Source organism: Sarcophilus harrisii, chromosome 3 (genome assembly GCF_902635505.1).
Source record: "Sarcophilus harrisii chromosome 3, mSarHar1.11, whole genome shotgun sequence".
NCBI lineage: Eukaryota > Metazoa > Chordata > Mammalia > Dasyuromorphia > Dasyuridae > Sarcophilus > Sarcophilus harrisii.
This window is the reverse complement of record NC_045428.1, coordinates 707,270-731,893: the sequence shown is the minus strand read 5'-3', so window position 1 is coordinate 731,893 and position 24,624 is coordinate 707,270. Positions and strand designations below refer to the sequence as shown.

General features: G+C 54.1%; 2 protein-coding genes across 2 annotated transcripts; both read right to left on the bottom strand.

Annotated features, from left to right (window-relative positions):
• Positions 1-1,506: 1,506 nt before the first annotated feature.
• FBXO39 (F-box protein 39) lies at positions 1,507-11,116 on the bottom strand. The gene is made up of 4 exons (XM_031957350.1): positions 11,035-11,116; positions 6,269-7,372; positions 3,645-3,821; positions 1,507-3,253 (listed from the first exon to the last, which is right to left on the bottom strand). Exons 2-4 carry the CDS (start codon positions 7,292-7,294, stop codon positions 3,125-3,127), a joined length of 1,332 nt encoding a protein of 443 aa, XP_031813210.1. The 5' UTR covers positions 7,295-7,372; positions 11,035-11,116; the 3' UTR covers positions 1,507-3,124.
• A 1,423-nt stretch (positions 11,117-12,539) lies between these two features.
• On the bottom strand, positions 12,540-20,086 carry XAF1 (XIAP associated factor 1). Its single transcript, XM_031957351.1, has 7 exons — positions 19,955-20,086; positions 18,559-18,694; positions 17,617-17,673; positions 17,226-17,409; positions 16,256-16,326; positions 14,639-14,911; positions 12,540-13,775 (listed from the first exon to the last, which is right to left on the bottom strand). Exons 1-7 carry the CDS (start codon positions 19,984-19,986, stop codon positions 13,728-13,730), a joined length of 801 nt encoding a protein of 266 aa, XP_031813211.1. The 5' UTR covers positions 19,987-20,086; the 3' UTR covers positions 12,540-13,727.
• Positions 20,087-24,624: the final 4,538 nt, after the last annotated feature.

Sequence of the window (24,624 nt, the reverse complement as noted above, 5' to 3'; positions counted from 1 at the left end):
TCTTCTCAGCGGCCCAAAGCAATCCCAATGGACTTTGGACAGAAAATGCCTCTGCCCCCAGAGGGAGAACTTAGGCGACTGAGTGCGAATCAGCTCTCGCGTGTGCACTTCTCTTTTCTGCTATTTTCTCCCCACGCTTTTCCCCTCTGATTTTTTCTCTCCCAACATGATTCAGAAAACAATGTGTGTTCAGATAAACCACAAAAGAAAACTCCCACATCGCCCATTTCTCTTCCGCGCACAGATTTCCCGGGCACTTGAATGTCCCAAGGCATTTCGCATTTCCCCTCCCTCCTTTATAGAAGGAATGAAGTGATTTGCCCAGGAGGGGCCATTCTGGGAGGAGCAGAGGGCTCTCTACATTCAGGGGAAGGGAAGTATTTAAGTCTGTATTGGGTTTCCCTCCGCAAGGGGCCGAACATTTTCAACAGCGAAAGGAGAAAAATTATCACCTCTGATTTCTGCCATGCGCTTTGCAATTGACCTTCTGCTGTTGTGACTTTTAGTATCAGCCTGAACCTGCCTTTGTGCCTTTGAATTAAGGATTCCTGTTTTCCCAATGAGTTGGAAAGTTGTTATTGCTCATACTGTTAAGAAGGCGTCCACAAATGTCCAATCTGCACTAAAAGGCACTGAGGCAGGCTGAGCCCATTGCTCTTTCTTAGCGGGACCTCTGAGCTCCCTCACAATCTGGGAAGCCCCTTTCCCCGGGGCCTCCGTAGTGGTTGACGACTAGACCATACAGAAGGAACAGGATGAAATACAGCCCCACCGGTGGACAAACCACGGAGGCTTGATGAGTTCGTGACTGGTAGAGAGGATCACAGGATATCGGTCACGGGAAGGATGAAGCAAAGGTCACCTGTTGGTCGAGTGGTCATAGCCATCCCCCTCATGTTGGGCAACAAGCTGGATAAAAATAAGTTCCGGGGCTTTCCGTATCAGCAGGTCATCTCCCCCACACCGGGTTTAGTCACGATGATTAAGAAGGAAGGGCCGAGGTCTTCCAGTTAGTCTTGTGTGGCCGAGTGAACTTTGTAACTCGTGGTTTAATTATAACAAGTGAACTTGGAGCTTGGAAAAATTGGGGGGCCCTATGAGAAAAATCTAACCTGATCGAATTATCCCTCCATTTAAGACATGTAAAATACACTGATATTACTTGACTGACTAAACGTATATTGAAAGGCAAATATGATATAAGCAATCACTCTCCTTTTGGAATCACACTAAATAATACTAATTGAAATAAAATGGGGGGGCAGTTAGGTGGCGCAGTGGATAGAGCACTAGTTCTGAAGTCAGGAGGACCCGAGTGCAAATTTGACCTGGTCAGATACTTAATACATCCTAGTTGTGTGACCTTGGGCAAGGGACTTAACCCAATTGCCTCAGCAAAATAAATAAAAAATAAAATAAAATAAGGATTAAATGACTTGTTTTCTGTATTAACCTCTAGGACATCTGCTTATTGTCTTTAAGCCCATGTCCCCAAAGATATGATGTAGCTCCTTGCCTGTCCTTGTGCAATCGGGGAAGGTTTGATTCTCCTTTAAGGGAGATCAACTGCACTCCTGGCACTTTCTAGCAAAGATTACAAGCGGCAAAGGGATCCCATCAAACAGTTCCCATTCCCTCAAAGATCCAAGAGGGACACAACCAGCCCCACCCGAATGCGAGCCAACTTTCTTAGCATAGCCAATTGTCCCGTTCCATGATCCCTAAGCTGTGCTACTTTATTTCGTGTCAATAAAAAGGAGGCCCCCTTTACACTGGGGTCACTGACCCTACTGAAGTGCCAGCCAGACTTTACATCCCCCTAAAGAAACGGATTTTGCTGAGCCTATGTCTCAATTTACCTTTATTAAACTTTCTTGTAATACCATGATGTCTTTGCGTGTGCCCTCTTTTCCCTTCCCTTTGTTTCCCTTGTGTCTGTCTCTTACACACACACACACACACACACACACACACACACATACATCCTAGTCCCACACTGGAGGTCTCTAAGCAGAAGCTCTATGATCATTAGTGAGGGGTAATTGTGGTGGGGGACAGACTCAAACTGGACTCCAGGCACCTGAACCCTGCACGCTCAGAGTTTCTGGGAATCTGATTCTCATGAAGAAACAGCCGCTTGGCTCCTGCTGCCAAGCCCACTTCCACATCACTTGCCCAGTAGACAGTGGAAGCCTGCAGCCTCCTGCCACTCGCACCCCGGAAGGATCAGTCTATCCATCATCCAACAGGAGCCAAGTCAAACGGGATCTGGGGCTGAGCTCTAAGGGCCCACGGGCTTCAGCACCCAGGTCAAAGGGACAGAAAGCAAAGGAGGAGGAGGAGGAGGAGGAGGAAGCAGGACTTTCCAGTGGGTAATGCTGACTTACAGATGAACGCAGGACAGAGACCTAAAGGATTCCAAAGGAATCCAGGACTTCCTCTATTCTTCAGGATGGGGGCTCTGAGCAGAGATGCCCCTGAGCTGGCTGAGCCCTAGGGGACGTTGTGCCCAACTGGGCAGACCTGGACCAGAAACCCCTCCTTACCCACCCAGCCCCTGTACAAGGCCCCCAATTCCCACACCGGGAAGCCTGTTCTACTGCAAATGATTGCTGTAATCACAAGGAAGGACTTTTTGGCATCGAGGTCAGAGCTTTCTGCCTGTTACTTGCACCTCTTGGTCCTTCTAGGACAAAGGATTGGCTTTTCCCCTTCCAAGATGTCTTTTTCCAGTAGGAGCTCTTGGGAGAGGAGAAAGGGCTTGCTTTGAAACCGTGAACTTGGGCCTAAGGAAATTCATTGCCAAAATGTTGGGAACCAATCTGGAGTCAGTCCAAGGGAGGCCAGGGCGGTGGCCGCCTGGGGGAGCCCGAGTTAGGCAGTGAGGACAAACCACAACAAAACGGAAGGGACAAGCAGAGGAATCAGCAGCCCGAGGCAGTTGTAAAGACAGCATTTAAAAGGACTTGGGAGGCTGGGAGAGCGCCTGGCCCCAAATCCTCAGGATTCTGCTCTGGCTGCAGAGGGAGCCAGGTCCCGGAGGAAGGCTCCAGGGACAACTCTGTGGAGGATGGGCTCAGAAGCCCCAAGAGCAGCGAGGGTGCTCTCCTCCTGGGTGTGCTCCTCACATCATGGGGTAGGCGATGACAAAATAGTTAAACTCTGTGTCGATCAGGTCTCTGTACTTTCGATAAATGTCCCGCAACATTCTGTCCTCCTCATTCGTCTCATATCTGTTTGTATAAATTCTCACCTGGATCGAACAGAAAGTCCCACCCCACCCCACGCACGCAGTGACTGTGGGCTCGGATCATCCGTGACATAACACACCCCCCCCACGGGCCAATGGGGATATCTGGGCACCGGACTCAGTCCCCTCCCCTCACGGTGCCAAGGAAGGAAATGAGGAAGTGTGGAGGGGCAGGAGCTGCTGCAAAGGCAGCCAGATAATGAGAGGAAGCGGCGGGACTCGGGCCCAGCTTCTTTCCTTTGCTCTCCACATCTCCAACCATCCATCCATCCATCCTCCCAGCAGCCATTGCAGTGGGGGAGGGACAGGCCTCTGTGGAACTGACCGAGGTAGCAGGCATTGTGGGATATGGAGTCTCGGGTGGGCAGGCGCGGTCCCCGGGGAGACAGGTTACCTTGAGTGTGCGAAGCATGCACTTGCCCTCTTCCTGACTCTGCAGGATTCTCTCCACAAACTTGACATCCAGGAAAGCCCAGATTTTGAAGTAAAACAACTTCTCACAGGACAAGATGAGGTGGAGAAGCTCCTCATCCAAGGACTCGTGGTTGTTGTTGAATTCAAAAGTTAATTTCTGGGAAAGGACCAAAGAGAAAAAAAAGCAGCGTTCATGTGAAAGAAGAGGAAGAGCTAGAAGTTCTCTGCTACACCCTCGGGACCATTTGAGACTCCGCAGGAGGAGTGACTCAGGCAGGCTCCTGCCAAGAGACCCCCACAGGCAATGGGCAGGGACACCATCCCCCCCTGTCCTTAGGGACACCATCCTCACCTGTCCCCAGGGACACCATCCCCACCTGTGCACAGGGACAGCATTCCCACCTGTCCCCAGGGACTCCATCCCGACCTGTCCCCAGGGATACCATCCCCACCTGTGCACAGGGACGCCATCCCTATCTGTTCCCAGGGACTCCATCCCCACCTGTGCACAGGGACGCCATCCCCACCTGTGCACAGGGACAGCATCCCCACCTGTCCCCAGGGACGCCATCCCCACCTGTGCACAGGGACAGCATCCCCACCTGTCCCCAGGGACACCATCCCCACCTGTCCCCAGGGACGCCATCCCCACCTGTGCACAGGGACGCCATCCCCACCTGTGCACAGGGACACCACCCCCACCTGTCCCCAGGGACATAACTAGGAATAACCTGCAGCTAAAGGCAGATGGAGGAGTTCCCAGGCACACCTGTGCCACAGGCAGAGACCCTTGGGAAGAACTAAACGAAGTAGCTGTTGTGGGGAGGAAGGAGCTAAGCCGGGAGCACCTTGGCCACCAAGCACCTGACTCGGTGCTAAAGGAGCAACTGGGACATCTCAGACAAGAGACCCCGACTGTCCCTCCCCAGCTCCTGGCTGCCATTTACCTCCGGACCCTGGGACACAGAGTTTAGCACCTGGCTCAGCCTTTCTCTCTTTAATTTCTGCCCTCTGCCAGGAGACTGGAATGGACATTGATACTCCCTAAGTCCTCTGGCTTCCCAGTGCCTCAGTTTATGTGGTTCCAATGACCTCTCAGACCTCTACTGCTCTCCACTAAGTGGAGCTTCAGCCAAAGTCACACTTCGAGATGGCGGTGACCTTGACCAGGAAAACCCCACAAAGGCTCTATTTCCTTCTTGAACTTGGACATTCCTAGACCTAAGTATAATTTATATTATTTTACATGTTAATTATTTATTATATATAATATATATTAATATATATAATAATATAATTATTAAAAATAATAAAATAATATATATTAAGTATAATAATAGCTTTGTCTTTCCCTATGACCCAGCCCCCCTTTGTTCCCATCATGACCTCCATTCCCTCCACTTTATCTCAAACCATCAGCCTCTGCGCACTGGGCCCTACCCACTCTATCTTACTCTGTTGGTGAACCAGCTCAGTCCGCTGTTCTCTGTTCTAGAATCTCTGGTCCCTCCAGTTATGACTTAGACCCCAGCCTCCTTTTCTCCCCGCTTTGGATGCTGCCTAACAGAACTAGGGAAAACCGTGGAACCTTCTCCATGGGGTTGCCTGCACATTGACAGTATCGAAGCCCAGCTGGGCCAGAACCGCAGCAAGCTAAGCATCCCGCACCTCCCTCTGAGCTCCTCTCCCAGGAAACAAGCAGCTGTTTGCAACCTCTTCTCACCCCTCATAGTGTCGCCTTCTCCGGCCCTCTCTTTTGAGAACTTTACTCACACACACATTGAGGCCGGTACTGAAAGCTTCCTTTTGTCTTTTTTTTCCATCTCAAAGAAACTCAGATCTTTCCCCACCCAGGTGACTCTTGAGCCAAGACTAGCCCCTCCCTTTCCACATGCATCCTTAGCCCCATTCCAGCTTGTTTTCTGTTAGCAGACTCTCTTCCCCTCCCTCTCTCTCCTCTGTCTCTGTCTCCTTCCCTTCTCTCATCTTTTTCTTTCTCTGTCTCTTTCTCCCTTCTTTCATCTCCCTCTGTCTTCCTTCTCTCCCTCTCTTCTTTCATTTCTTTTCTCTCTCCTCTCTCCTCTTTCATCTCTGTCTCTCTCCTCTCTTTCATCTTTCACTGTCTCTCTCTTGTCTCCCTTCCCTCCCTCCCTTCTTTCATTTCTTTCTCTCTCAGTCTGTCTCTGTTTTTTTTCTCTCTCTCCCTCCCCTTCCTGCCCTCCCCTCATCTTTAATCTCTCCCTATCTATGGCTCCTCCCCTCTCCCTTACAAACACTCCAGTGTATTCCCCCCCCCCCATTATTAAAAATAGAACAGCCCATAACAACAACTCTTCCCTGACTCCCTCCATCCCTACTAGCCCTCCTCCCAACCCTGGTCGTAGGTTCTCCTTTCCCTCCCCCGTCACCCCCTGGTCCTCCTTCCCTCTCCTCCCCTTCCCCGGTAATCCCCTGTTCCTCGGCTTTCCTCCCCCTCCCCACCCCCATCACCCCCTCGTGCTCCCCTCCCCCGGGTCACTCCCTGGTCCTCCTCCTCCCTCGGTTCTTCCCTCATTTCCCCGCTCCCTCCTCTCCCTCCCTCTTCCCCCCCAACCCGCGACCCACCTGAAGCGTGTGGCGGTACGTGGGCAGCAGGTCAGTGAGGGTCGGCCGCATGGACCAGTCGGGATCGCTGAAGTAGCAGCTTCGGAGGCTGACGCTTCGGACGGGAATCTCCTGCAGAAGGATGCGGGTCAGACGCTCGTGCTTCATGACCCGTTCAAAGAAGAAGTTGACCTTGAGGTTGGCCGCGTGCTTGGCCAGCTTGGCCCACGACATGCCCCAGATCACCTGGCCGTGGGGGTCGTGGATGTGGCACTTGATGTTGATGGTCCAGAGGGAGCTGGCGTTGTTCTCGCCCAGGGTCTCGAGCAGCTCGTCGGAGATGCAGTTGTAGTTGAGGGTCAGGACCACCAGGCTGCGGAACATCGACATGGTCTGGTTGAACTGGGGGCTGCTGTACACGGCCAGGTGGTGGCTGAAGTAGTCCTCCAGGTTGAGCTCGGAGGCGAAGCTCTCGCTGCGCAGGTGGCTCAGGGAGCTGAGCACGTGGCAGCCCTGCTCCACAGCCAGCCGCGCCCCCTTCAGGTTCAGGTAGTCCAGGTGCTTGCTCACCTTCTTGAGGAAGAAGCTCAGGCTCTTGATGAAGGACGTGCGGATGCTGCTCCTCCACACCAGCCGGTCGAGCTCCAGGTGCTGAATGGACAGAGACTTGAGGCGGTTGTTGCTCTTGCCCAGGCACGACAGCAGGCCCCGCATGGTCACCTGGAACTTCTTGGTCAGCACGGCGTTGTACGGGTTCAGGAACTTGATCTCCAGGTGCTCCAAATACCGGCCGAACTTCTTCACGTACCAGAGCGCCGACTCGAACTCGGACGCGTGGGACCGCGACGGTCTCCCGCTGAAGGTGATGGTCCGGCAGCGCCACAGGTCGGCCGAGTACATCGTTTGGTTCCACTTCCTGCAGACGAGCGCGGCCCGGGACCTGTCCCTGTCTCCTAGCCACCAGAACACCCGGCGCAAGCACACGTCGGGCAGGCTGGCCCAGCAGCTCTGCTCGTGGCACTGGACCAGGTCGCTCTCTTCATCCATAGGGAAATCCGGCGGGGTGTTCCAGGGAGCCGGTGGTGGCGGCAGGGCGCCAAGAGGGGACAAGGACTCACTTGGTTCCTGGGGGGAAGCGAGGGGAAGACTTTCTCGCGTCTGGTCGCCGGATCTCCTGCTGCTTCGTCGGGCCGCCGGGCCGCCTCCGGGCCTGTCCGTCAGTCCGTGCGCCTGCCTATGGGCCCTTCATCTACCTGCCTCTGGGAGCCGGGCCGTCGGGCCATCCCACTGCCTAGCTGAGAATTTTCTTGTATATGGTCCCTCTCTCCGCGCATCTACCTGCCTGTCTGTGCATTTCTCATGTGTCACTTGCTGCTCTGCTTATCTGCTTGGACTTCTCTCTCTCCTCCTCCCTTCCCTCTCCCTCTCCCTCCCCCTCTTCCTCTCCCTTCCCCCCTCTCCCCCCTCTGTCTCTCTGTCTTTCCCCCCAACCCACTCTCCCTTCTTCCCTCTCTCTCCCTTTCCCCCTCCTCCTCTCTGTCTCTCTGCCTCTCTCTGTCTCCCCCTTCTCTCTTCCTCTTCTCTCCCATTCTGTCTGTCTCTCCATCCCATTCTCCCTTCCTCCCTCTCTTCCTCTTCCTCTCCTTCCCCCTCTGTTTGTCCCCACTCTGTCTCCTACTCTTCCTCCCTCCCTCCTTTTCTCCCTCTCCCCCCCCAACCCCTCTGTCTCTCTGTCTGTCTCTGTCCCTTCCTTCCTTCTATTTGGAGACAAATGATTCTACTTGGTTCTTTTTTTGTCTCTGCGTCTCCCTGCTGTTACTATGTCCTGACTGTCTTTCTGTCCATCTATCCACAAGTCTGTCTACTTGTCTGGCCACTCATCCATCTGCTTGTTTTTCTATTTGGCTGCTTGTCTATGTATCAGTCTTCCCCGTCCCTGTCTGCTTGCCTGTCTGTCCATTTGTACCTCCTGCCTATCTGTTTGCTTGTCCGTCTGTATGTTTTCTTGAATGTCTCGCTATCTGTCTTTCTGTCTGTTTGCCAGTCCAGCTGCTTGCTGGTCCATTCCTCTGCTTCTTGGCTGGCTGCCAATCTCTCTGCTTGTCTGTCTGAGCATCTGCTTGGTTTCTCATGCCTCCGTCTGTCCGCCCATCTGCCAGTCCAGCTGCTTGGTGGTCCATTCCTCTGCTTCTTTGGGTCTGTCAGCTTGCCTTATCATCTGTCTGTCCCTGTGGCTGCCAGTCTCTCTGCTTGTCTGTTTGAGCATCTGTTTGGCTTCTCGTCCGTCTGTCCATCCATCTGTCCGTCCTTCCATCAGCTTGCCTTATTATCTGTCTGTCCCTGTCAGTCTCTCTGCTTGTCTGTCTGAGCATCTGCTTGCCTTCTCGTCAGTCTGTCTGTCTGTCCACCCTTCCGTCTGTCTGCTTGCCTTTTAAAATAATTTCCAAGGGCACTCCTTGCGCTCATCCTCAGCAGAGGCCCCTGCCACCTCCCTCTCTGCCCACCCTCCTGCGCCTGGCAAGCTGCCACGCTGCCTCCTCTTTCTCTAACACTCAGTCTGCAAGTCCGTCTGGCTGGCTGCCTGCCACATTGCCTGCTGCCTGTTTGCTTGCCCGAGTCTGTGCATCCATCCACATCTGTCTCTTCCAGTCAGTCTGTCTGTCTGCCTCTCTTTCTGTGTATCCACCTGCCTGCCCACAAGCATAGTTGCTCCTGACTGTCATTTATCCAATCAGTCAGTCAACAAGCATTTATTAAGTACCTACTATGTTCTGGGTACTGTACTAAGTGCTGGAGATACAAAAAGAAGCAAAAGACAGCCCCTGCCTTCAAGGAGTTCATGAGAGACTACTAGCAAACAAATATGGACTATAGATAGACAAACTATAGATGAGAAAAAGGAGCAAGAGGAGGAGGAAGATGTGAGCACTGGAAGGGCAGAAAGAAAGGCTTCCTTCCGCAGAGATGATTTTTTTTTTTCTGGGATTTGAAGTCAAGGAAGATAGGAAGTGGGTATGAGGGAGGATTGCAGGGGGAACGGCACAGAAAAATCCCCAAGTCTGGAGATGGCGGATCTTGTTCAAGGAACAGCCGGATGGCCAGTGGCACTGCACACGCGGAGCTGAGACTTTGCCTTGCATTCTCCTTCCTGCCTCCCCCTCTCCCCAGATCCCCTTTTTTTTTCTCACATCTCCCCAATTCAAGTCCAAGCCCACCCTCCAGGGCCAAGTTCCAAGTGGGGCTTCCTTTGTGGGGCCTCCATTCCACTGCCTGTGGAGGAGAGTCTGAGCAACAGGGAATACACTGCACACATTGTCTTCCAACAAAGGGGGTCTCCCTTCTCCAACACCTGGAGAAACTGGATGGTCATCCCGATCCCTTCTTAGTCTTAGTCTGAGACTCTGTGCCTGAGCCACTGAGGGCTGAGAGCTCACCCAGGAGTTGGTCTTTGCCAGTGTGTGTGTGAAAGAGAGAGAGACAGACAGACAGATAGATAGACAGATACAGACAGACAGGGGGTGGGGCAGGCAGAGACATGGAGATGGACAGAGAGACAGAAAGACTGAAAGATTGTGACAGAGACAGAGAGACACACAGAGAGGAGAGACAGACAGACACAAAGAGACAGAGGAGAGAAGAGACAGAAAGACACAGAGATGGATAGAGACACAGAAAGACTGAGAGACATATAGAGACAGATTGGGAAGAACAGAGACAGAGACAGACAGAGAGGGACACACCCATAGAGACAGACATGAGAGAAGAGAGACAGAGACAGACAAAGACAGAGAGACAGAAAGATGGACAGAGAGACAGAAAGAGAGAGACACATAGAGACAGAGACATACACAGACAGACATAGAGATGGAAAGAAAGACTGAGTGACACACAGAGACGGAGACAAAGACACAGAGACAGAGACATACAGAGAGACACAGAGACAGGAAAGGGGAGAAGAGAGAGACAGAATCAGAGATACACAGAGGCAGAGATAGAGAGGAGAGAAGACAGAGACAGAGACACCAAGACACACAGAAAGAGAGGGGAGGAGGAGACAGACAGAATTGGACAGATACAGAGACAGAAAGAGACAGACAGGAGAGAAGAGAGATACAGAGAGAGACATCCAGAGACAGAGAGAGACACCCAGAGACAGAGAGAGAGAGACAAGGAGAGCACTAACAAAGTCCTGGGACAGAAGAGTCACCCCTAATTTGTCTGCGCCCCTGCATGGGGGAGGGGCAAGTTGGTGGGAAATTTCAATCTTGCTTTGTAAGGTTAGAAATGAGGAGACACCGGACGGACCCAGTAAACTGAGTTTCCTCTCCAAACCAAAGGGGAAGGGAGCTCGCGGCTGGGAAAGGGAGGAGGGGGAGAAAGGGAAGGAGGACCGGGAAGAGGGAGGAGGAGGAGGAGGAGAAGCGGAAGACGCGGGGGGAGCTGCGGAGGAGCGGCCCCTAGCGGCCCCGCGGCCGAGGCCCTCCCTTATCTCCTCTGGTCCGGGGCCAATTGCCGAGGTTGGGAGGGCGGCGTGGGCTGGCGCGGCCTAGGACAGCCCGACAGGCTCGGTCCCAAGGACAGGCGGGTGCTCGTGGCCTCGCGGGGCGCTCCTTGGGTCGCGGCGCTGCGGGCACGGGCCGGGTTTTCCAGGATCTGGGGAATGGGACTCTTGCGGCTTAAGTGGCGCATGGCGAAGCGCTCCCGGACGCTCGTTAGGGCCCATCCCGTCCCCGGGGCCGTGACCCCGGTCCAGCCCCGTTCCGTCCCCGGGGGCCGCCGCCACCCACCCGCTGCGCTCGGGGTCCGGCTGCCGCCACCGCCGCAGGCTGGAGCGCGCCCGCCCCCTCCCGTGCGAGGCCCTAGTCCGTCGGGGGCCGGCGCCGCCGCCTGTGCTTGGTCAAGTGCGCCCGGGGCCCCGTGGGCACGCAGGCAGCAGCTGGCTGGCGGGGAAGTCGCCCACGGCCAACTGGGGTGAAGGGGGCGCCTTTATGACGCTGCCAGGCCCGGAGAGGAGGGTAGGCGCTGCCCCTGTGGCGCCCAAGTCCCGGGGTGGTGGAGGAGGGAAGGGATGGCGGCTCCCAGCCCCTCCCCCCCTCCCCCGGCCCCGTCCCCGGCCGCTCCGGAGAATGGAACCTTGCCACTGTCCAGCTGCGTGTCCCTGGCAGAGCCTTGGCCCGTCTGAGCCTCCTCCCTCTGGGACTGCGGGGGTCCCCCGGGCCTTCCCCTTCCAACTGCCCTCGCTTCATCCGGAAGTCCTGGCCGCGGCTCCAGGGAGGCAGCTCGGGCTGCCCGGCCGCGTCAGGGGCCAGATCTGGGCAAGACTTAGGTCTGCGGTTTTCTGGGGGAGTTCTGTGTCCCCGAGAGAGTGCGAGACGCCCGGAAAGAGTCCGGCTGTCCGGACTAAAGCGCTTGTGCCTCCTTTGTTCGGGGTCTTTGAGAAGGAGAGAGGGCCGATGGGAAACCAAACGAGGGGTCCTTAGCTTAAAGGCTCCTAGCCAACTGGGTCTGGCACTCACTTCCCCTGGTTCTAGGCCGGTGGAGCTCTGCCCCCCGCCCAGATCGAGGGGGTCTGTCTGTCCCTGTCTCAGAGCCTTGTCATGCTGAGGGGGAAATAGCACCTCCCTCTCCCCGGAGACTTGTGCAAGATGCTCGGGCCATGTGGTCGTGCTTAACTGGGGGTGGGGGGGGGATGTCTCAGGGACAGAAGCAAAGGACAAGCACGCGCTGGAAAAGCTAAACCTCTCCCGAGCCAGCCAAAACCCGACCTACGCCCCCCACGCCCCCATTGGTCACTGCCAAATGCCCCGAGGCTCCGCTATCAGCAGTCCCTGAGAAGCTACAAGTGGAGGAAGGGGGCAGCGCCCGGGCCCGTAGTTCTGGACAGCGGCTTCTCGGCCAGGGAACAGTCCGAGCCGAGTCCCGGAGGCTGCCCCCGGATTGTTCCAGGAGCCACGCGGTCCGTCCTGGTTCAGCTTATCAGAGAAGTTGTTAGTGTATTTCATTCTTCGGGGACAAATAAACCTGCTGTGTACGGGAGGCTCCCGGGTTTAGTGCAAGAACTCTTGGTGCTTGGGCTTCCAAGGCTGGGGAGGGGAAGGAACGAGGCGTTGTTGTCCTCCCCGGGGCCATTCCGAGGCCGTCCTCTGGCCAACAAGTCAGTGAAAAGTCCGATTCCTTCCCCCGCTTCGTGCTTCTCATTTTTAGCATTTTTATTTGAAAAGTTGAGTTCCAAATTCTATCCCTCCCCCTCCCCGCGATGCTGAGCACTCAGGTAGAGGTGACACGCGTGCGATTCTGTGAAACAGTTCCACTTTATTCCCCGAGAGACATGCTCCGTGTTTTACAAGAAGAAAAGAATGAAAGGGATCTGTGTTCGATCCAGATGGATTCTTCTCTAGAGGCAGATAGTGAGCTCATCATGAGGCCTTTGGGCTTGTCCTTGACCAGTGTGGTGCTGAGAACAGCTAAGTCATTCAGAGTCCTCCATCAGGCTGTTACTGGCAATGTTCCACATTTCCGGGTTCTCTTCCTCTCCCTTTGCATCGGTTGGCGGCTGTAAGTCTCTGCAGGTTTTTCCGTCATTTTTATAGCACCATAATATGCCATTACAATCATATACCACAACCTGCTTAACCACTCCCCAAATCTTAGCCACCACAAAAAATAAGTGCTGTCGCTATATTTGTGTTAAATATAGGGGGGGGGGGCGGGGGTCTTTGCTAGCACTCGGTATTGTTGGGCAGAGTGAATGCTTGGTTTTATGGCCCTTTGGGCTTAGTTCCAAGTTGTTCTCCAGAATGGTTGGACAAATCCACAACTCCACTAACAGTGCATAAGTGTCCCAGTTTTCCCCATCCCTTCCAACATCTCACATTTTTCTTTTTTGTCATATGAGCTAATCTGATTGATGTGAGGTGGCACCTCAGAGCTGTTTTAATGTGCATTTCTCGAGGATCAGTAGTTATTTTTTCATATGACTATAGATAGTTTGCCTGAAAACTGCCTGTTTGTAGCCTTTGATCATTTGTCAATTGAGAAATGACTTCATATTTTAATGAATTTGACTCAGTTTTCTATATATTTGAGAAATGAGGCCTTATCACAGACACTTGTTGCAAAAATTTCCTCTCAGCTTTCTGCTCTCCTTATGATTTGGGTTGCATTGGTTTTGTTTGTGCAAAAACTTTAAAATTTTATATAATCAGAATAATCTACTTTACATTTTGTAATGTTCTCAATATCTTTTTTGGATCTGACTTCTTCCCCTACCCATAAATCTGTCAGATAAAATATTCTATGCTCTCTTAATTTGCTTATGGTATCACCAGTTATGTGCGAGGGCTTTTCTCTCAAAAACAAAGTCCAATGGAAAATACAGGATGAGGCCCAGGAAGGCAGGTAGACAAAGAGAAAATGATGGGGATCTTCAGAGAACCTCCTCCCTCCAGCTCTGGGGTTGTCCAGATCCTTCAGGAATCCTCTATTTCAGAATCTTCCATTGTTGAGAAGCCAAAAGTTGGCATTTCTCCTAAGGGAAGGGATTGAGACAGGTAGCAGACCCAGAGAGCCAGGGGTGCAGTGGTCATCCTAGGGGAGCTCCGTAAATCAAGGGGGCAAAACAAGATCCTCAGCAGCCCACTTAGGGTTGCTGAGGTGTGGAGTGTCTTCCCCCTTAACTATTCACCTATTCTTCCCTCCATCCTATCAGTCTCTTTCACTGTGGAAGATGCAGTCACAAAGGGGGAATGGGGCTCCAGCATCCCATCTCTATGACTTGAATAATTATGGACAAACTGTTCCCCTTCTTCTTGGTTGCCCCAGCTTCCTCTTCTGGTTTAAATCTAAGCTCCTGCATCATTCTTCTAGTCCAGGCTGTCCAGCCCAGCCCTGCAGGAACCCTGCTCTTTGGCCCCTGTCCCTGTCTTGCATTCTTTTGCCATGTCCTACCCCCTTACCTCACCCTGTACAAATGTTACTTCCTCCAGGAAGCCTGCCTGGGTATCTCCATCTCTTGTTGGTCCTTGCCTAGTCCTTGGTGGGAGGGGGGGGTGTTTGCTTCTGTACTGGGCCTTTCTCTTTATTCATAAAAGTTAGGGGTGATTTCCCTTTCCTTGCCTGTAAACACCTCCCTCCAAGAGGCCCTCTGTGTCCTGGAGAAGTGCTCTCCTGGGAGGGGATCCTCTGCTGGGGAGGGGCTGCTCTCCTGGGGAGGGGCTGTTCTCCTGGGCAGGAGATCCACTGCTGGGGAGGGGATCCTCTGCTGGGGAGGGGCTGCTCTCCTGGGAGGGATCCTCTGCTAGGGAGGGGCTGCTCTCTAGGGAGGGGATCCTCTGCTGGAGAGGGGCTGCTCTGCTAGGGGAAAGAGCTCTGCCTGGGAGCTTCAGGGCCTACCTCGTGCTGCTTCAGTACAGGTAGGGGAAGCAGGATGTGGCAAAAGGAGCAGCTTTCCAGAACATCATACTCTTCCTTCTTGATCTGGGTGGCCCTGGAGCTCAGAGCTGTTTTGTCCGTGTGACTTTCTTTCTTCTTTGGGCGGACGACCCTCTCTCCTGTAGACGCCTGAGCTGTATCTAGATCCCCCGGGCCTGGAGAAGGCCGCTCTGGCTTCTTCAGCAAGAAGGCATGAAAGGATCCCCTCAGCTCCGTGAACTGGCGGCATTCGGCCTGTGGGGGCAAGGAGAAGCGGCGGCTCATGGCCACAGGCCAGGCAGACGGGGGAGCGGGCGGCCAGCCTGCCTGCCTGGCCTAGGGACTGCTGGGAATCACCCCGGTGAGCTGGGAAAGGAAGGGACATCCATGAATGGGAGGAGTCAGGGAAAGGGAGGGATGGAAGGACAGAGGGAGGAAAGAAGGTGGGAAAGGACCGAAGGAGGGAGGGAGGGAAGAAGGCAGGGGAGAGATAAAGGATGAGAGGGAGGGAAGGAGAGAAGAGGGAGGATGAGAGGGAAGGAAGAAATCAGAGAGGATGAAGGGGAAGAAGGGACAGAAGAAGGGGGAAGATGAGAGGGAGGGAGAGAGGGAGGGGAGAAGGCAGGCAGGTGGAAAGGGAGGGGGAGCAGGCTTCTGGATGACAGAAGAGCTTCACCCAGGACTACACTGCCTGCCCCTGACTGGGGGTGGGGCTACAGACCCTTGCCCTTCTTTTCTCAGGAGCCCCCTCCCCTAAGGAACATTATGGGACCACTTGGTGAGATTCCCTTCAAGGGACTTGAAACTTCCTTTCCCAGGCCAGGAGTCCTCGCCCCTCTGGACCCTGCATGATCTCAGCATCTCTCATTAACCCCGAAGCTTGCCCCTGCCCGGCAGAGTCCCTGAGCCCTCCCCCTCTGCTTTCAGTCCCTCTGCATCTCCTCCCTCCTCCGAGCTTGTCTCATTCGTTGTCCCGCTTCCCAGCTGCTTTTCCCAGCTGCAAGAATTCGGCTACACTTGGACTCCAACGGGCCCAAAGGAGGAGGAGGAGGGAGAGGAAGGTCTAGCCTGCCTCCCTCCACAGCCCTAGGCTTAAGCTCCCTCAGGGAGGAAATCTGCCTCCTCTCTATCCCCAAGAGCCCAAGAGGGGGCCACATGGGGAAGGTGGAGGCTGAGGCTCTTCTGGAGGCCGGGAGTGAAGTCAGGATTTTCTATCATTGTCCCAGAAACCGACCTGGCGCCAGGACCGAGCCTGAACCCCTCTATTGCTTTGGACCAGGCAGAGTCCTAGCAGCGCATTTATAGAACACTAAATTTACAAAATGCTTTATGAATATCTCATCTGTTCCTCGCATCAATATTGCACAGGTAATTATTATTCCCATTTTACAGATAAGGAAACAGAAGTAGACAGAGGTTGTGACTTGCCCAGTAAGTACTAAAGCAACATTTGAATTCAGATCTCCGCCCCCCCCCCATATTCTAGAGCATCCCCAATAGCTTATTTGCCCCCAGGGTTAATCACTGCCACCCTTGCTAGCAGAGCACGGGAGCCCCTGCACTGCCTTATCCCGTGCCCCCCCCCGGCCCCCCACTCACCTGGTGCTGGGGGAGCTCTGCTTCCGAGGCCTCTCGCTTGCACTCCAGGAAGCTGGCTTTCTGGCCGGGAGCTTCAAGCACAAACAATCCCAAATACAAAGTCTCATCTCCCGTTCTGTGGCTGCTATGGGAGCAGCAAGTGCTGCGCCTCAGCCCCCAGGGCAGGTCACCAGATCTCCGTGTCTGAGGCCCCCCCTTCCCGACACTGCCGGGGAGTCCAAGCCAGGGTGAGCCCCAGTGGGGCCGGAGGGCGCCCGTCCCCTGCCTCCTGGACCCTTCCCGAAGCCCAGACTGAGCCCAAGGAGCAGGGAGCACCCTTGCCATGGGCATCCCCCTGGGGGTCTGTCACACTCCTGCCACTGCCCTTTCTAACCCAGGCGTGACGAAGACCAGGGAACGAGAATATTATCTTTCGAACTCGGTTCTGGCCTGAGCTGTTTGGGGTACATAAGGGGGGCTCCTTGGGGTTGCAGCAGCACCAGGACCACAATCCATGAGGTGCTCAGAACCCGGCCCAGTGAGGGACGAAGAAGGGGCAAAGCTGGAACCTCTCCTATTAATTTAACTCATTAATATACTCTTTCATTCACTCACTCACTCATTCACCCACTTATTCATTCATTCCCTCATTCATTCATTCATTTCCTCATTCATTCACTCACTCATTCACTTATTCATTCACTCATTTATTCACTCATTTACTCATTCATTCATTCATTCATTCACTCACTCACTCTTTAATTTACTCATTCATCTACCATCAGAGTGCTGTTCCTCTTGCAACAAGCTGACTTGGGGACCCATCCTGGAAAGGGACTCCAAGGAAGCACATTCCCAGACTTCCACAACAGGGGCTGCTGGATGAGGTCACAGAGGGCATCCATGGGACCTCCCCTTTCACAAACTAGGAAACTGAGACCCAGAGCTGGGGTTAAGTAAGTGAGGTGAGCCCTTGCTTGGGTCCACCCACCTTTGCTGGGCTTGTCTGCGCAGGGGCCTTCCAGAGGGGCCAGCGGCGCAGACGGGTCAGACTGCTTGCTGCTGAGAGAGGGCACTGACGGGCCCCCGCAGCCGGACTCATGCTCTTCCAGGCCACTCAGTGGCACAGCCCGTCGACAGAATTCACATTCGATGGGGCGCTGGGGGCACACAGCCTGAGGGGAAGGAGGGAATGCTTGGCCATCTCCCAAGGCCTGCCGGGAAGCAGGGCTTGGTCAGCCACGGCTGTGTACCAGGTGGGCAGGGCCCACTCCCATGCAGGGCCCAAGGGCTGGCTGCTGGCCCAGTCCCCAAGAAGAGAGGGCAGGACTCCCCACGGCTCCCCCTCCTCCCCTGTCCTCCCCGGGATAAAGAGTCCTCACCTCATGAGCTTCCAGCAGGTACTTCTGCATGCTTTGTAGACACAAGTTGCACTGGGCCTGAAGGGGGGAGGAAAGATGGGGTCAGGAGCAGAGGAGGCACTGGGGGGAGTCGTGGGTGGATGGGACAAGGGCACGGGGGCTTTCTGAAGAGCAAAGAGCTGGGGAAAGGGCCGGAGGGGTGCTCAGCTCCATTGGCGAATGGGAGGCAGCCCTGCCTTGCTCCCAGGCCCTGCGGAGTTAACTCACTGGGTGTTGGACACCCTGGGGGCACAGCTGCTTGCTTGGGGTTCTCTCACTCTATCTGACCAACCCCAGGTCGGAGGAAGCTGTCCATGTAGTCCAGCTATCTCCCAGGGCCATTAGCGCTGCAACCCCGGGCATCCACTGTCTCTTCCCCTCCTTGCTGGAGGTTCAGTGAGCAAACTGGTGTTACTAGTTAAGTCTGGAGACGGGGTCACCTAATTCCTCATTGCTCCCCACTGTGCAGCCCCGGCCTCCAAACAAGCGCACCTGTTCCTCCCTCACCTCTGTGTGTGTCCCACCGGTGCTAAGGGAGCACTGTCGCTGCGGTGACATCCCTGCCGGGCTCAGAGAGGGCTAGTTCTTCATATGTGCTTTCTTAAATTCACTCATGCCTTCCTTTCTTCTCTCATCTACTCACTCACTCGCTTAATCATTTACTCCCTCATTTACTCATTCACTTACTCACCACTCACTCATTAATTTACTCCTTCATTCACTCACAAATTCATTCATCTACTCATTCACTCACTCATTAATTCACTGATTCATTCACTCACTCACTCATTTATTCATTCATTTCCTCACTCATTCACTCACTCTCCCTCATGCCCTCCCTCTTTCACAGGGATGTGACAGAGCTCATAATAGATTCTGGTCTCCTGGGCGTGAGCTGGGGATCCTGGGAGCCATCTTCTGTACCTGCATGTGCCCATTCTCTAGATGGTCCTTCATGTCCTTCTTCAGGATGACCTCCTTGCATTCTGGACAGATGGCCCGAAATCTCAGGCAGTGAGCCTCGTGGAGCAGGAAGTAGGTAGAGGGCACTTTTCTTTCACTGAATGGGAGAAAGGCAGGTGGACTTCAGGCACTCAAACTGGAGCCTGCCAGGGGCTGGCTCGGGAGCCGGTCCAAGCGGGAGCGGAGGAGGACTCCTCCTGGCGTTTCCTGCACGTGCAGACCCCGGGTGAGGGACCCTAAGGTAGAGCAGACCACACTTGGGCCGGCCCCTCCCCCTGGAACCGCCTGACGGTGGGGCCCCCAGCCCAGCCCTTGAGCTCTCCTCCCACTGAGTGGGGCCCCGCTGCCCGGGCGCCCCCCTCTGAGCCACAAGGAGGGGAGGGCCCTCAGGGCCTCTCCCTTGCCTCTTTCTTGTGCTCTCTGCCTCCCCTCCCACCCCAGTCCCCAAGCCACCTTTCCCGCGCCAGCTGCCCTTGTTTGTGCCCCATTAAAGCATGATTGCACCCCATTCCCCTCTTGTTGCCATGGTTCAAAGAACCAGCGTCCTCCCCAGGGAGGATGCTCTGAAGCCACCGGTGAAAGCAAGGCTGACAAAGGAAGCGTCCCCTGGGAGAGGGACCTGCTCTGACCACTGGACTCAAGGGAACATTGCCAAAAGCTCCCAGAGGAAGGGGGGGGGGTTGCCTGGGCCCCTGCACCTGGAGCTGTTCTGAGCATCTGGGACTCCCCCACCCATGCCCTGGGGGGGGGTGCTAAGCCTTCTCTTCTCAGCTCCTGCTCATTCTATCCCCTCACTTCCTCCCCCCCCAGAATCCCCATCTTCCCACTCAAAAGAGCGGGCTCCCCACTCTTGTCTTCACCCCGTTCTGCTTCCTGCCTCCTTCCTGTGTCTTTCCACAGAAGGCACAGGGTGTCCTAAGGAGGTCCCTGCAGGGAACTCTTCTGGTCGGTGGGGAGCGCTAGGGTCCCTTCTCCACGGGTTGTGTGAGCACTCTCCCCCCTTCTCCCCTCTCCCCCTCCAGGACCGGGCTGTTGGGGGGGGTGAGGACCAAGACGGGGCTGGTAAAAGCCTCCCACACCCATGCCCTTCCTGCACCCGCTTTTGCACCTGCTGCCCCTCCCCCAGCCCGAGCCTTCCAGTCGCCCTTTTGGGGGGATCAGGGAAAGAGGGGCTGGCTCAACCATGGGGGCTCTGCCTGGTCTGCCGTGGCCCCAGCCCTCGGCCCTTCTCCTCCTGCTCTGGGTGGGGGGCCTGGCCAGGATCTCACCCAAATGGGGGAGAGGGGAGGTTGCCCCCCCCAAACTTTCTCTTCCGACCGGCGGCTGGACGGGGGACAACGACTGGAGACTAACTTACCAATTGGTGCAGAGCCGGAGGTCCTCCTCCATGCTCCTTCTGGGATGGGAAACTTAACGAGACCTCGCAGACCAGGAAATGAAACCGAAAGTGGCCTCGGCAGCAGGAACACGGCCCGCGGGGGTGGGGCGGGGAGAAGGCTCAGTTCTGCCCCGCTGGGACTGGGAGGGGCTGCTTGGAACTGGCCTCGGTAGCCGTGGGGGCGCCTGTGAAGAGAGGGTCCTGCCCATGTGGATGGGGCGGCAGGTGTGGGGAGCAGATGGGGGCGGAGCCCGGAGCATCCTTCAGGGTCTGCGACGGCAGCCCCGAGGGGGCTTTAGCCGCCAGGCCAGGTGAGGCTCCCCCTCTAGAACTTGGCTTTGAGACCCCTGTGGACGCCTTCATAAGCTGCCCCCTCTGCCCAGAGGAGGGACAGAGCCACAGAATGGGAGAGACAGAGGGGATCTGAGCTGGGGAATCTTAATAGTATTTTATTTTTCCAAATACATGCAAAGATAGTTTCCAGCATTCACCTTGCAAAACCTTGTGTTCCACATTTCCCTCCCTCTCCTTTCTCTCCTTCCTCCCTCTCCTCTCCCTCCCTCCTCCCTCTCCTCTCCCTCCCTCCTCCCTCTCCCTCCTCCCTCTCCTCTCCCTCCCTCCTCCCTCTCCTCTCCCACCCTCCTCCCCAATTCAGCGAACAATCCCATGCAGGTTCAACATGTGCAATTCTTCTAAGCTGATTTCCATGGGCAGCATGCTGAGTGGCAAAAATCAGATCAAAAAAGCATAAAAAGGAAAAAACTATAACAAGCCGCCAGCAAAAAGCAACAGCAACAACAAAAAGGTGGAGACACTCTGCTCCCACCCACAGTCTCCATGGTCTCTCTCTGGATGGGATGGCGCTTTTCTAAGTCTAATGGAACTGCCTCCAGTCTTCTCTTTGCTGGAAAGAGCCCCGTCCATCAGAGTTGCTCATCTATAGTCTTGCTGTTGCCGTGTCCATGAACCTCCCTCAGCATCAGTCCACGTCAGTCTCTCCAGGCCTCTCTGAAATCCTCCTGCTGTTGGTTAAACAATATTCTACACACCATATACCATCACTCTTCTCCATGACGGGCAGCCACTCATTTCCAGTACCCGACTCCCCCAAAAGGGCTGCCACAAGCACTTCTGCACACGTGGGTCCCTTCGCCTTTTGAAGATCCCTTTGGGACCCAGACCCAGTAGAGTTGGGCATAGTTCCCAATTGCTGAGCCCGAGAGCTTGAAAAGCAAAGAGGGAAAATATTTAAGAATATTTAAGTGCCTTCCGAATCAGCCCCATCCTCCCTCTCAAACCTAACAGAAGTCACCCATTGAAGGAGTTCATCTCGTCATCCCCCCTCCCCACCCCCGTCTCCTGGATTTCATTATTGACAGAAATTCTCGATTCTTCCGGATGAAATTCATGCTTTCTCAGGACCCTAAGCCCTGGGGACCCTCCCCAACTCTGGCTGAAAACCCCCTCCCAGACGGACTGTCATATAAGGACTTCTCAGGACTCCCCCTCCTCCTCCTCCCGACCCTGTGGGGACTTTCTATCATCTCTGAGCTGGGTGTCCCCTTCCCCACTTTTTAGCTTTTAGCTTCTTTTTGTTGTGTGATCTCTCCCATTAGACTGTGAACTTTGTCACATGACAGTCCTTTTTCTTGTGCCCTCCCCCATCTTAGCTCAGTGTGTAGCACTTAACAGACATTATCGGCCGACTCCAGCCCTTCCCTCCTTGCACTCTCCCTGCCCCTTTCTGAGTCCCAGCTCTCCTCAGTAAAATGAGGGGGCGTCCTGAGGCCCTCGGAGGCCCCCTTATTGCTGTGTGAGCCAGTGTTTCCGGACATCAAGCCTCCATCTCGCCCTCCCTTCTCCCACTGCTTCCCGTGTGACTTCTCTGCCGTAGGTGGCCTTGAGTAAATAGTGCCAAAGAAGGCAGAGGATGTCCAGGATGTGCAGCCTGTGGTGGTGGAAGGGTCAAGGGGGCCGTTCCCGGTCAGCCCACTCTGTTCCTTTGTGAATTTACTCCTCAGATTACCCCTACACCCTTTTGATTGGCTAGGTGGGTCAGGGTTGTACCCCAGGAAGATATCCGTTCCTTCCAAGCAGGGGCTGCTGGTGGTTACCCCGTGTCTCCAGTGTTTTGGCACACAATAAGTGGGTGCTTAATAAATGCTGCTTGGACCGAATGAAATTGTTAGGGAGGACATCAGAAATTTCCTCTGCTGTAAATAAACTGATTCTCTCAGGCTGTTGTGGAGTGGAGCCGGGCCTTCAGATTGGTCTCAGAAAAGGGGATCGTGCTGGAGTCTGGCCCAAAGAACAACAGAATTAAGGGTAGACTTGGAACTCGGGAAGTGGGAGCCACTCACGTCGCCTTGGGCAGAGGCAGATGAGGGAGGGGAGGGGACAAAGGAAGGGGGATGGGAGCAGATAAAGGGTGCTAGTGGCCCAAGAGGAGAATCCCTAGATTCCACCAGGTCTGAGAGACAGACAGACAGACAGAGAGAGAGAGAGAGAGACAGACAGACAGAAAAACAGAAACAGAGAAAGAAACAGAAAAACAGAAACAGAGAGACATGACAGACAGGAGGGGGGTTTCTTCTGTGATATGCCTGGATTTGCCTCCTCCAGTTTGAACCCCTTGTCTCCTGAACAGGAAGGAACAGGAAAGAAGAGGTTCTATCCCCAAGAGACCGAGCCACGATTCTGGGGAGTAAAAGACTGGGATTTTTGTCCTCCACTAACTACTCGGAGGATCCTATCCCTGATAGACCTAAGTTTTATTATTCTTGTTTTTCAGGAGTCCCAGGATGTGGAAGCCAGAGGATGATGTGGAGGCCAGGGGGTGATATGGAGGCCAGGGGGTGATGTCACCATGTGCTGGCACTGTGCATTAAGCACTTTGTACAAATATTGTCTCACTGGGTCTTCACAGCAACCCAGAGAGATGAGAGCTATTATCGCCCCAACTGTAGCTGAGGCTGGATTTGCTCAGGTGTTCCTGACTCCAGGCCCAGTATTCCAGATGCTACCTCACCTCCCTGCCTCCTGGAGTCCCAGAACGTAGGGGTCGAACCATGAACTCTGGGATGAAAGAGAGTGGGACTCCTGGAATGCTGGGGCATTACCCCTCAGATAACTCCATGTTTTTTCCCTTCTGAGGGTCCCAAAGACCAGGGAAGTGCTGTATGAAAGGGAGGGAATCGTATTAATTGTTAATGGGTTATTGCTATTCTACGTGATTTTTGTACACTGTACTCTGTGAGGTGAGATGAAGGCTGTCCTATCCCTGAAGACCATTGCTACCACGCGTGCTTGTCACGGGGACACTTATGAACACCACTTTAGACCTAAGCACAAGCTGTTTGTGAGTTATATTCTAGTCTGGGTGGAGGCAAGGTAAGTCAAAGAAAGATGCTGAGGGAGGAGGGGAGAGACTAAGACGGAACCTTTCCCAGGTGCAGGTAGGGATCGTGCGCCTGTGGTTACACCTAAACAAGACTTTTATGTTTCTAGGCTAAGCATCCCCCATTCCTAAAACCAAATGACATAAAATCAACAGGCCCTTATTAAGCACTTATCGCGTGCCTTAAGTGGTGGGAATCCTAATACATGAAAAAAGGAAAGCATTTCCTGCCCTCAAGAGACTTGGGGAGAGGGAGAGGAAAGTGGGTTTAGGGTAGAGTTTGGAGAGAACTGAAGACATGGCTGCCTGGGCTCGGTCCAGCACATGCTCAGTACCCTTCAGCATCCTGGTCACTCTGGATCTCATCAATGCAGGTTCAGAACATGGTCCGTCTTCCCCGAAGGACTGTTAGCTTCCTTGACTCTTCCTTGGCTCAGCTTCCCCCAACGGTGTCTCCCTCTCTTATCTCGGACAAGTGGACAAATAGAAGGATCAGACTGACCCCCGTTAAACATCTCCTTCTTAGCATCAGTCTAATGTTTGATTGCCACTAGGCAACTTTAGGACCCCGATTCTGTCAGTAAGTTTGTCAGCTTTTCCAATAGAATCTGTCAAATGAGATAATACTTGTAACATTGATAAAAGCTATTGGGATAGCTGACAGACTTGCTAGGAAGCAGTGGATAGGGTGCCAGATCTGGAGTTGGGAAGGTCCGAGTTCAAATCCAGCCTTGGATCATTCCTAGCTGTGTCATCCTGGGCAAGTCACTTCACTTTGTTTGCCCCAGTTTCTGCATCTGTCAAATGAGCTGGAGAAGGAAATGGCACCTCAACTACCTTTACCAACAGCAATCCAAATGGGGTCAAAAAGAGTTTGACAACTGAACAAGACAATTAGCATTTGCTAAGCTCCAACTGGTGCCTTGTTGGACAGGATAAAGAGAAGGTGATGATTTCCTTGGACCTATTCCAAATCCAGTGAGTTTTCTTTTGTAATCATGAAGTGATTGGGGGTGGGGAGCACTGAGGGAGATAGTCAATATATTCAGTGTTATACAGAAAAAAGAAAGAAATAGAATAATAGCAAACACAGCGCACAAAGGAGTCATTTACACTACCCCCAAATCCATTTTGGGAAAAAGGACTACGCCAGCCTGCCCCTGCCTTCCCCTGGTTTAGTTTTCTTTGGGGAGACACAGCTGATAGGTCATTTAGGTAGTGGGAGAGCACTGACAGTTGGGAGCCGCAAAGG

What these genes read in the sequence shown, in the direction of transcription:
- FBXO39 (XM_031957350.1), bottom strand. Translation starts at nt 7,294, where the DNA reads ATGGATGAAGAGAGCGACCTGGTCCAGTGCCACGAGCAGAGCTGCTGG. An exon ending in CGTACCGCCACACGCTTCAG is followed by an intron (nt 3,822 to 6,268) that starts GTGGGTCGCGGG and finishes GTCCTTTCCCAG; the next exon opens with AAATTAACTTTTGAATTCAA. An exon ending in GCATGCTTCGCACACTCAAG is followed by an intron (nt 3,254 to 3,644) that starts GTAACCTGTCTC and finishes TGTTCGATCCAG; the next exon opens with GTGAGAATTTATACAAACAG.
- XAF1 (XM_031957351.1), bottom strand. Translation starts at nt 19,986, where the DNA reads ATGGAGGAGGACCTCCGGCTCTGCACCAATTG. An exon ending in CTCCGGCTCTGCACCAATTG is followed by an intron (nt 18,695 to 19,954) that starts GTAAGTTAGTCT and finishes TCTCCCATTCAG; the next exon opens with TGAAAGAAAAGTGCCCTCTA. An exon ending in ACCTGCTGGAAGCTCATGAG is followed by an intron (nt 17,410 to 17,616) that starts GTGAGGACTCTT and finishes CCTTCCCCTCAG; the next exon opens with GCTGTGTGCCCCCAGCGCCC.